General features: G+C 41.8%; 1 protein-coding gene across 3 annotated transcripts in view; it reads right to left on the reverse strand.

Moving 5' to 3' along the window:
* The window catches only part of ARID1B (AT-rich interaction domain 1B), a 764650-nt gene that overhangs the window by 534868 nt on the left and 216746 nt on the right, over positions 1-13036 (reverse strand). For all 3 annotated transcript variants that reach the window (XM_069234667.1, XM_069234666.1, XM_069234669.1), the window contains one exon: positions 8348-8458. In XM_069234667.1, coding sequence (XP_069090768.1) covers positions 8348-8458 — 111 coding nt within the window. The remainder of the gene's footprint in view (positions 1-8347; positions 8459-13036) is intronic.

The following is a 13036-nucleotide window of genomic DNA, read 5'->3' on the forward strand; positions in this document are numbered from 1 at the left end:
GTGTTACCAAACATACACCGTCTACTTTACGCTCTGAAGCTACCCGCAGACACTAGGGTTGCATTGATCGCGCCTCAGTTAGCTAAGCCACTTTACTGCCAGTTCTGACTTGTCTGACTGGCACATCAGGAAGGAGATTTGCCTGTCAGCCCAGAAAACGGTGCAGCCCTTTCAACTTTTCAGTGATCACAGGACTTTGCGTCCTGTGTGGCTAATCCCAAATTCCACAAACGCAATCTGCTCCTAATGTCTGTTCTGAATGGAACCTCTCGCTGGTGTCTCATAGACTATCCTTTCCTTCTAATGGACAACAACTGCCATGGAGGACTTCCACTTACATGGAGCACAGACACAGAGGGTGCCCTTTGTATCCCACTGTGTACTCTTAAAACCAGACACAAGCCCCCACCCGTACAACAGTTCTATTGGATACCAAATCGTTGTACAGGGCACCCCCCCAAAGGGCTCATGATCCTGTGACATACCTAAAAGGAGTGGTTATTGATTGGGCATAAGCAAATGTGCGCGCTTCAAAGAGAATCTTCAAAAAAGGGGAGATTAGGTGCTTTGTGTGACAAGTAAGCTTGTGCCACACGGCAACAAGTGGCCACAGACGATAACATGTTTAGTAAAGAGTCAGTAAAGGCAAGCTACTCACATATTCCATCATAACATTAACATATCAATATTTTTTTCAACAGAGCTTCTTATTGCATTTTTGCAGTTTTAAGTGCTGCGAATAACAAGTGGTACTATTACATAATTTAACAATTCTCAATGTACTGACCTGGCTGTCAGAACAGATGCCAGTAGTTAGCATTCAATTCCAAAAATCATGGTATTTACTAAACTAAGGTGACTGTACCTAGTTCAGCTACGAGGAAGCATCGGGACGAACTTCCTATACAGCTCACATATTCAGGTAAATGCCTTCGCTTTATATCGGGAGATAAAAAGTAAAAAAAAAAAAAAAATCCGCGTTTCTTAATTACGGAGTCAAATATAAAAATAAACATTTCAGCAATTTGCATTTTACAAAATGTAATCTAACTTCCTTGCTGATAATTTGCTATCCGAGTGTAATGTTTTAATTACCACTTTGTGCTCATAAAAATGAGACTACTACATGAACTATGGGTATGCAAATATGAGTGCTTTCATTGAATTTACTAATGTTTATCAAAAAAAGTAGAGAAACCCCGCTTCGTTCAGTACCTCGTAAAACATCAATGTGTTTGTATATTTCAGCTAAGGGCCGAGCTTAATTTGTACAAAAATAATAACAGATTAGAAAAATAATAATAAGTGCCAGGGCCAGAAGTTTTGCTCAGACGTCTGCTGTTGGCACCACTGAATACTGCCTGCCAACTACCAGGGGCAACGTCCTGGGGGATCGTGCCCCTTTTATCCGCCAGAAGACAATCCCTGCCCATTTTATCTCAATTCTTGCAGCCTCTTTTGTTCTCTTGCTTTCTCCCTTTGCCCCCGTTTCTTCTCTTCCTAATTCTTTCCAGTTGAGTGTTTTTCTCTTTCTTGCTCTGAGTCAAAGTCTGATGAGGAAACACGAGCACATGTTCCCAAAAATGAGAGCAGGATGGTCCCCACTGGAACCATCTGCTTAAAGGGAAAGCGCTCAAGATTTCCAGGTCTGTGCTTAAGTCACAAAAGGTAAATATAAGAGGACAGAAGCAAATTTACATTTCTATTAAATGTATTGTTAATGGGGAATTTTAAAAAATCCAACAGAATTCGCATATAAACCAAGGACTACCAAAGCACTGGCCTCCTGCCAGGTGTATGATTTAAAAAAAATAATAATAAGACAATCCCACAGTTTGGTGAGGGGTGTCACAAATATTCTACACATTTTTTCGATTGCATCTATTCTCTCTGCTCAGGGATACATTTTACACCATGGAAAACACACTTCCCCTCCACAGAATACACGCAGGTTTAGCCTTCCTGTTCTACAGTCAGACTTTAACGCCTGCAATTTATCTGCATACGTCTCTCTGTGTTTTTATGGTACCATGCAACTGTTTTGTGAACGGAAGCAAAGTCTTGTTTTTTTTTTTTAGGTGCTCACATGATTCTTCATGGACGGTCTCTTCAAATGCCCTGAATCTCCTTTCCTTCCAACCCTAACTTCCTCTATCAGACATTTCCACCAATTAAATTGACTTTCTGCACGAGTAAGGGATTTCTGCATTAAAGGCCTAATTCAATGAATAGGGACGGAATTTGAAAATGAATACGTGCAGAGGCCAAAAGTTTTTTGTTTTGGGAGCCCGCTGTCGGTATTACTGAACAGTGGGGTTGCCAAATACCAAGGTGGCCTAGTTGTGATGCCTTCTAACATCTTTTCTTTTCACCACTCTAGACTTCCTACGTCTTGATCTCGCTTTTGCAGGTTTTTTTCATCCTTGTTTCCCTGCGGTGACTGATTTCCTTTCTCTTTCTTTCTCCTACCCTTTCTGACATTCTCTCTGTGGATCTGGGTTAAATTCTGCTGATGTAAATTAAGTACCGGGCCCTAAAAATGGATAGCAGGGCACACCGCATGTGCATAGAAAAGAAACAAATGTCTTTGGAGACTAGAAATTAGCTCACAAAATGGAAAAGACTTATTGGTTCCTTCTGCTTTCTTTGCTCATCGTTGAAACAAAAATATAATGGCCCTCTGATTAAGTAGATACCTGAACATGGTTAGCAAACCTCTGAGAGACCTGCCACAGGTCTATTACAATGGATTCCAACAATGTTTATGAACACAGAAACGATACCTTAATCATTTCTCAAAATCAGGATGTTAACACAAAACCTAACAAGCCCACTCATTTTTCATTTTTTTTCTTACTTCAGAGCATACACAAGCTGGTAATCGCGTTTGTGAATCCGAGACAAATGTACTAAACAACGCACCACGGTTTAATACAAAAAACACGAATTCTAGAAATATGATCCCACCTGGGAAATCAAGAAAATGGAATCCATTAGGGCACACGAGCAAAATGAAAAGAAAAAAAAACAATGAAGGGCCTTAGTTGGATCTCTGATTTTAAAAAAATCTGCAGCGTGTGCCATATGATAACTGATACCAAAAAAATGAATTTACTAAAAGTTATCTGTGGGCTGTAATACCAAAGTGTGCACATCCCTCAGAAGTAATGTGTGTGAGGGTGCTGCAATACAATACCAAGCATGGCCGTATCCGTACCATTCACCTTTAGGGTTTCACTGTCTGGATTAAAATGATTGCTAGACCGTCAAACGTGCCTCGTCTTGTGACCCAAATAATCAGAACCTGCTTCCTCCACGTGTCCTGATCACATGGAAAATAAACATTTATTTATTTATAACATTTCTTTATAACATTTATAAACTTGTATCCTGGCACTAGCATGTAAATAGGTATGTATAGCTACCAGCCCTATTCTCTACTCATGGTGCACAGAAACGTATTTTGGGAACAGCCAAAAGCTTCAGTTCTTTTATGGATCAGAGTGATGGGTGGAGCTTATTCCAAATTTGTGCTGCTTTGACTGAGAATGTCCGACTTCCCTGTTTTACCATCTGGACCTTGCTAACAAAGACAAGGTCTGCTGTGCTGGAATGCAAGTGTTGTCCAGGGTTATATCTTTTCAGTTTCAGTCTTAGGGGCAAAGGACCAGAGCCATATGATGCCTTGAACACAATGTGCATGGCTTTAAACAGGACCCTCTGTCTCAACAGCAATCAATGCAGTTCCCTCAAGGCATTGGATGCTGCTGATCCACAAGGTCTGTTCAATGCATGCTTGGCAGCTGCCACCTGGGCTCTAAGCAATCTATTAAGCAGATATTCAGATGCACCCAGAAACAAAGAATTGCAGTGGTCTAATTGGCTAATTATAACATTGTGCACTGTAAGCGGTTTGACTTGACTCAGTAGCGGTAATACCTTCCTAAGACTACGCAAACGTGGGAAACATGTGCCAGCTGTTTTTGTAGTATGGTTCTCCAGAGGAAACTTATTGTCAAGGATAAGACCCAGATTACGGACTGATTCTAACTGTGTCTACCCATCTCCAGATTGGAGGGGCCAAAAGCTATGAGGAAGAATCATAGGATCTTACTTGCCTAGTAGCATAGAAATTAACTTTTGTCCCCATTTATTTTGAATGAGTTTGCATTCATCCATCTGGAAAATATCCAGCATACCATTCTGGTAGGCTGCCATTACCTCATCTAGATCTTTATTAAAGGACAAAATTAGTTGGGTGTCACCAGCAAAACCGATCACCTTAAATTCATGCTCCTTTATCAGGGTAATGATTGGCCTCAAGTAAATAGTAAACTTGAAGGTAATGAGCGCAGAACCCTGCAGTACTCCCTGTCGTAGAAGTTTGAATTTAGATCGATAATGAGGTAAAGAAACAGCCTGATACCTATCCGAGAGGTAGGAATTCATCCTATTTAAAGCTGTGCCCCTGAACCAATTGACTGTAGTCTTGACAGGAACATTTTATGGTCCACTGTATCAGAGGAAGTCGACAGGTCAAGCATAATCAAAACGGCTGACTGCCCCCTATCCACTTACATTTATAACTCGTCTAAAGCAACAAGTAAGGCAGACTCCGTGCCATGTCCTGGCTGGAAGCCAAATTATTAATCCTCCAGAAAAGAATGCAACTACGTATCGGGACAAAATCCTACTCACATATCGCTCCAAAATGATCACAGGGAGGGAGGAGCGAAATGGGAATGTAGTTACTCAACACCAACGGATCCCAAATGAAGTTGAACTAATTCCTGCAACTGGAGCTAAATGAATTGATGAACTTCCATCTTGATGCTCTTAGCTGGGTCTATTTTTGAAATAAGATTTTCTAATCTACACAAATTACATTTTGGAAAATAAAATGGAAGAACTAGTCTTTGGAACCCTATCCTAGAGCTTCCTTATGGAGCTTAAAATGTAGACGTGTGCTGGTTGTTTGTAGCTCTGAAGCTCATCATCTGGAGCTGTAGAACAATACGGTAGCAGACTGCATCACAGAAAAGGGCTAAAGGTCTTTTTAGCACCTTAAAGTACACTGATTTGGACACATACCCAACGTCATTAGTTAACAAGCACTGGTAAAGTTAACAGGTTTTAAGGTCACATTTAAGACCTAACGAAAACAACAACAAAAATGCCTGCTGCAGTGCAAACAAAAACTAAAAAAAAAACTGTTGCCTTTTGTATACAAGGCATTAATAAGGGATGTGTACTATTCTGATGTAGTACAGTCCCTCAAGCATTTTAATGTAGGTGAAAAGATACATCCAAGCGGACAATAGAAAGGTGATACAAGATTACTCTGATGGGCTAATTCAAGTAGTGATCAACAAGGTTTTAAACCAATGGTTAGAGGACAATGAGCCAACGAAACTCAAGGCTGAAGAAGATTGGATCAGTGCTGCTTAGAATATGCACAGAATATAATATGTTCACAAACAAATAGCAGAAACGCCATCTCACGACCCACCTAAAAACAATGTCTGTAGTGCTACTGCTCAACACACTACACTAACTGGAGAATGTACCAGAGTTAAATATTATGCCCACACTTTATGCTTTGTGACAGCCACGGACAACTTAATGCATATAAAAAATATTCCCGATAGTATAACAGCAACGAACATTGCCGGTGTAAAGGATGGGTGTTCGCAAGTAATCAGAATTCAGGGACTAGGGGCTGGGTAGTGCATTTTGTTGGAAAACATAGAACAAACATGCATGCAAAGGTGTGTCCGTCTGGGGGCATACAAGTGAGATAGGTTTATCTTTAAGAGGAGTGACAGGTATGATAGGAGAAGAAACAAAAATGTAATTTAACAACTTTTAAAGTGGGCACTCAATCTATATACCCCTCTCTCAATACGGGTTTGCCAGAACATACACTTGCCACAATGGTTGCATCATGAAACCTGATTTCACTCTATCCTTAGTCAGATCTCATAAAAATCAAAGTTACTGCAAATGGGTACAGTAAACTCTGCTGCCCTCACATGCAGTGTTAGAGGCAGAGAGAACTGTTGCGCCGCACACTACTGTGAAGCGCAACAAGCTCTCAAGGTGGGAGGCAACTTGTTGCGTACGGGAGCGAGCTCCGGCTGTGTGGTCTCAGCGCTGCATATGCAGCACAGAGTTTAAGCAACGTTGCTCCCCATTTGTGGTCGCCCTGAAATATTGCCATACAGGTACACATACACACCATGTTCAGCAACATTTTCCAGTTTTCAGAAGATGAGAAAAATGGTATGGGAATGGAATATGTGAGAATGTCCTTAAATGAGATTTATGGCAGTTCCCTGTGTATTTTTATCCAATAGCCAGGGATAAGATTGTTTCCGGGTTTTATATACAAGCGCCTCACATGGCTTTAGAAGATTGGTTGCACAAACGTCTGTATGAACAAGGTGTTACCTTTCTACTTCAGAGGAAGCTACAAACCGATGGTGGGTGCTGTATGCGCTTCTCTGCGGTGTTCCACTGTTTTTGGCAGGCTTGCGGCTCCAGCTTCACTGTCTAGCACCAACCAACTCAATAGCACAAATCACTCATGCGCAAAACTGACAAATCAATGTGGTTGCGGACTCTCATTCTTAACGATTGCTCTGCCATCACTCCAAACTGTTAACGCATGTGCTTTGTTATTGAATGCTTTGGATTCTATACTTTGGGGCATTAATGAAGAAAAATTGTGTAAAAATGGCAGTAAGCTCCAAAAAAAAGAGTCAAAGTGCTGATCTTGTGGACGCAGTATTATTTATCATAGTGTTGCATACCGTATTCATCAGCATTCTTGCACTCAGCCAGTTCCTCTGGGCTCATCATTCCAGGATTCAAGCACTCCCATAGGGGAGGCTGCATACTCTCTTTGATCAGCGCATCTGCCTGGAACACACAGCCTCTTCAACTTCAATTACAACCTAACATGCTGAAGCTCAGAAGCATCTCAAGGCCACTTATTTAGTTCTCGCAGCTAGTGATCTCACTGACAGTGCTCTACTGTCCTCTACAACCACCACTTGGACACATTTGTGAGCTTTCCGTGCAATGTCCAGTAAGCCAACACTAGGAAAGTTAATCATTATTTGTTTCCCCCCCCCCCAGAGCTATAAAACTCTGTGTTGCCATCCATATTTTCGGCAGTTTATTTTTTCTGTAACCCAACAAAACACTTCTCACCACCAATCGTCTATCATTTCCTCACCTTCCAAAGTTACTGTTCCTATATCCTCAGTTGCTATGTACTTACTAACCAAAAAACACTTAAATAACCATTAAGCGTGGGTTACAGCGCAGGTGTCTTTCAGTGAAATAGGGTTGGACCTCAGATGTCCATTCATGGGGACTCAGTAACACTTAAGTTTCAGCAGCAGTGACATGTAGAAGATTCTTCAATATACAGGAAGAAACGGCAACGCTTCCTTCTATCATGGCTACGCCTCCAGAAAGGTAATCATGTTGCAATCGTGAAGGGCAGTTACTGAAGTCTCCCCTCCCCCCCCCCCCCAACTCTTGCGAGCAGTGGAGGCCGTTGAGCTAGTCCCTATTCCTTTTTATGACCCAAATGCTCACATTAAGAAATAATTCTAATCTTTTCTGGGTTACATCTTTGTCACATGGTATTGTTCATGTTTTAATTAAAAAAAATTGCGTAGACACATGAGTCACTGTGCTGCTGCTAGCTGAAGGCAGTATAGGCACAACCTGTTCTTGCAAGCCGGGATTGTGTGTTCTGCAGGAAGGAAAGGTTTCAGTAATGTGGATTACAGGTCCCAAGCAGATTCAGACACATCAGCTAGACTTGGCAAAGCAATGTTTGTGCAGAAACAAACTGGCTGCTGGGAAGCAACCGTGAGGACTTTCCTATCTCTTAGTAATGCAAACGCCTCAATTTTCTATTGTGACACCATCATTAGCTTTGAGGACTTGAACCATCTACCTGAGCAAGTCGCTAGTCCTGCCAACCCCAGCAGCAGCGACGCCGAATGCACACCACCAGGCCTGGAAAACTCATTTTTTAAAACTAAGTTAATTTGTATCTGAGGAAGGGTCCTAGGAGGACAGGAATCATAAAAAAAAAGTCTGTAACAGATAAATATTACTTGTTCTGGTTTCAGTAAGGTAACTTTACTACTGTAGAGTATCCACTAGAACGTTCCCCATGAACCAAGATTGTTCAAACTCTCTCCCTTCACATATAAAACAATACAATCCATGCACCCCTTAGCGATGCCGTTGAGCATGCAACATCATTACAATTCAGCACGTGCTAATACTGCACCATCATAATACAAATGACAAAACCTCTTACCGGTAGGCTTGACGGCCTTTCCTGCTGCAGCAGGTTCAAATCCTCGTGGTTTGGCTTTCCTGAGATCATAGGAGGTTGCGACCTGTTTCCATAGGCTTCCTGAGGCAGTTCCTGCAAAATATCATAATACCAACTTATTTCTTAAAAACTTCACTTTCTCTGAGAATTCTAGCAAAAGAACTAGGGTTCAAAAGACAAAGGTTTAGTGGTGGAGCACAAGTAGTCGATGTTTACTTGTAATTATCCTAAACATAGCACATCATTTCAAATCATATAATAAAGACTGAACGTTAAATTTTACGGTTGGAGGAAAAGGTCAAAGGTCAGGAGGGTGCAAGTTTTAGGGTAGCGATTGAGAAGTTCATGATTAGGTTGGGCTGCATGGGAAATAGGAGGTGTGCCATACTGTTTGTTCCAGTACCCATGCGGGTGAAAAGGGGAACTTCCACACGAATCGGAATTATAAGAATCCTGACAGTACCACATGTAATGTCAGCGTGCGCAGTCTTTCAAAGACACCTTTCACTAGCCAACCCAGGAGCAATCTCAGCTCGGAAAACTGCAAGGAATGTGATAACTGGCTGCAGAAATCGGTGCAGTAACAGCGATTTTCCAACAATCCTTATTCCATTATAAACTGTAATTTCACAACTCCACATTCCAGAACCCGCTATAATTTCAGGTGAAAATGGCTTGATCACTGGTCATTGACTCCTAGAATGATGGTTCTGGTAGTTTGCTAAACAACACTATTTCAAAGAAGTTAGTCCATACATCCTTTGGACTTCTGCACGTTTTACAAATAAACTTCACTCTCAGTCTAAGAAATATTACAGGACAGCTAATTCATCGGAGTACAAAAAAATCATTTTTTTGCGACGTGCATACTCGAAGTTTGATTTCTTCAGTGAAATCATTTCTATTCCCGGAAAATGTGTTTCCTTTAAAGACTAAATGGCTAACATCGGCGAAAGGCACTGTTTTGTTACCCATTTACTGTGTAAAGAAGGACATCTGTGGCTCTTGCACAAGACTCGCACCTGGTTTGTCACATAGCCGGTTCTTCACCTAAAACAAAACAAACTAGAAGTGCCTTACAAAATATATTTTCCATTTTTGGAAACGCTATTGCAGAGGTGGTGGCATCACTGTTCTCTCAGAAGCATGGACATGGGAAATGCAGTCACTTTAAAGCGTCAGGGTTGGCTGCTTGGAGCACAGGTCGATAAAGGCGTATCTCTACCACTTCATATAATCAGGATGGAAAAACGAAATATTTGGTTTGAAAAAACCGCGTGTGTGTTTACAGAAATCCTCTCTAGCACTTGTATATCATTTATGCATAGTTTGCTCTTACATGTTCATGCCTAGGGTTATAATATATTTTGAATTAATTTAGGGAGAAGAAACATGTATTAAAAAAAAAAAACATCGGTGGATAAAAGGTGCAGCAGCCAAGGCCAGGAAATCAAAATCGAGGTTGCACCATGTCACAAAGTAAGACAACAGGCCCTGTCAACTTATCCCAACTGTTCTTTAGTTCACGTAATGTTAACTTTGGAGCATTCAGAGCCCTAGTCAACCTCATGGTATTTTAATAACCAATGCAATAACTCAACATAACTGAAAAGGGGCCGAGTACAACAAATTCAGTATTATTTGCCCTACCCTGATACATTCACAGTGTGTGGCAATAGCTTTACTTGTGGACAGTACTGAGAACACGGGAAACCTACATATAACATGGCCAAAGATGCATGCCTTCTCGGTTTCTACCAGGAACCCTCTGCACACCCTTCATGCAACATCTGCATGGATCGTGCACCCATTCTTAACAAGCGCAGACCAGGATACCATACCGGGCCAATGCTGCAGAAATTGAAATGTGGGTCTTGGTGAAGGGAAACCACATAAGTTACAAGAGGTGAGCTACAGGTGGGCGAGCCAACAAATTAGCAGGGAGAGCAGAGCCAAGCCAAGGGACTGGCTCGGATCACAGAGCCCGTGCACGAGCCAAGCCTTGAAAACATTGCAGTGTAAATCATACAGCAAATACTGCGCAAAATATGATAGTCTGTACAAACATTTTTAAAAAGTGGCTTGCCCACTTCTAAGGTGAGCAGCCTATTCTTACTCCAGTATTCATCTTAATCTCTTTTTATCATGTGACAAGATGGCAAAGCAAGGCACAAATGGAAGAATTGGTGCATCGCGTACAGAGGGCGACACTGTAGATACGAACACCAATATCTCCTGTTATTATAATCATTTTTTTCCTTGTGATTAGCTGGTTTATTTTTTTATCTGAAGGACAACCCCTGGGCGATCCACTAGCCATCCAGCTAAGTGAGGTAGCTTTGTTTTCCAAATAAGGCATTGTGTTAGCCGCCTATTTTTCCGTGGGTCCTTGGAGGAACACACAGTGTGTTCCATCGGGCACTGCCAACTTGAATCAGGTAGCCATCTAGTTCTCACACAGTGACGAGAGGGCGCCGAACTGGCCTGTCTCGCAGCACACGTTTCAAACTATAAATAAACTACGAACGGTGAAAGGGGTAATTTTCGGACTCCAGGAAGGAATATTACAGGTTAAGTACTGTTACCTTTTTAAAACTGCAATAACATGCTTCTGCTTAAAACAAAAGCCGGTTATCTGTATAATATTTATTTTGGCCAGACTCTGGGGCCCCCCCTGGGATCACTTCAGGCCCCCCTAGAGGGGCCCGCCCCCCAGTTTGAAGACCTCTGCATTAGAGGAAGTGGTATGCCATAACTTTACTTTCTCCTCATTACCGAGTGTTACTAAAAGTTCACTCCTCCACTGGAGAATCCATGATACTCAAACTAATTATTCAACATGTATGTTGTGTGTTCACTTTACATGTGTGCTACATGTTGTCTTGTGTTCCTCATTGCTCAGGCATCACTGATTGCTATCACCCCATGTTAAATTTTGAATGCATTTATCATGAATGACTTCCACATTTGGGGTGCTTTATGCAAACTGAATGTTCAGTACTTTTGAGCATGCATTCAAGATACTGCCAGAAAAAAGGGCAGGCTTAACCCTCCATTTATGTATTTACAGGCAATGTACTGTGGCACAATAATTAGGTGCAATGCACCTCATTATTAACACGAAAGAGGTGCGTATTGGCACGTTCTTCTTGCAAGGAGTGGCACCAGGTAGTCACTTTTGGCCAGGACAAAAAGCCTAGGGTAAGCCTGAAACAAGTAGCCCACATATATTAGAAAGGCAGGTACATAATATACCCATCCTTTCCACTGACCCCGCTTTTAACCATATCACCACTAAGGTAGGTATTAAAACATAGTTTTCCCTGAGCAGCAGGTATTTTTAATTCTTCTTTAAGACCCCCCCCACCTCCAACCAAACTACTGTCCCGTGTCACTACAGCAGATTGTAAAAAAAAGTGCTCCCACGTAATTCGCCGGTCGCAGCACGCCTCTTTCCACAGCGGAAAGGGATGGAACTAATGATGAAGCATGCCACCAAGGGGTCACCCAGGAGCATGACGGTTCTTAAAGGAAACCAAGAGGTTTTCCAACTTTTTTTGGCAGCGTTAAACCTGTAGGTTATGGCTGGGATTCTGTTTGATTAATACAAATCGTAGAATGACAGCAGTGATGGCTAGTGTAGGCTACAGACATATTGCCAAGGACCGGTGACCAAACTGAAGGTAGCGTTTAGTGAAAAGTAGTTGTAGAACATATGTAGATCAGCTAAGGTATCTGCAGCGCACATTACATTGATGGGTAAGCGTCTTTGGCAACTGAATAAAGCTGCTTTTCCTCTCACACAGAGTTCATGCATGCCTTCTGCTAATGTACATTCAATAATGAATACGATTTGGAACAGCAAAATACTAATAAATGGGCAGTAGGATTAAGGAAATATACAAGTCTGATCTTCCCAACGTCAAACGCTAATGAGTAAGAGGTGAAGTCTTGGAGGGGTACAAAGCTGAGGATTCCCTACTTAACAAAGAGCCAGTTTTGTGGGGGGTTTTAAAACAACTCCTTGTGGGACTCCACTTGACCCTAGAAAACGTTCCACACAGCATGGAAATCTAAAAGGAGGCTACTTACTCCACCACCCGGGAAAGGGTGCAGCTAGGTTGGGACAATACACGTGGTAAGACTCCCTACTGGATATCTAGCCAAGAAGTATGTGGTCCATGTGACTTACACCTCAGGTACAAATTTAAAGCAACCCAAAAACGACTGGAACTGTCCACAGGTGCAGGTTTTAAAGGTCTGGTTGGAGCTAAAGGGAGGGGGCTCAGCTGTACACCAATGCCTCATTTCTGCCATCTCCCCATTCTACAAATGACGTTTCATTCATTCAGTCCCAGGAGTATATCAATATGTTGTCAGAGGTTAGCAATTAAACCGGACATTTTTCATAATCTATGGAATTCTTCTTTAAGTATGTCTTCTCTTTTGATTATTCCATAAATACAGGGAATAGATTTACAAAACCTGGGAATACTCACTCTACTCAAGTGGTTCAAAAACTCATAAGTCTTTCACGGATCTAGTAAGAACGTGGCTTAATTGTAATTAAACGGAGGTGAGACTGTGGGTATGTAAATGGATTGTGCTGCGTGCTTTGAGATGTTGCATTGGCTACCCAGTTACTAGCTGTATAACATGAGCAGCATCACC

This window comes from Pleurodeles waltl, chromosome 5, assembly GCF_031143425.1.
Source record: "Pleurodeles waltl isolate 20211129_DDA chromosome 5, aPleWal1.hap1.20221129, whole genome shotgun sequence".
Taxonomy (NCBI): Eukaryota; Metazoa; Chordata; class Amphibia; order Caudata; family Salamandridae; genus Pleurodeles; species Pleurodeles waltl.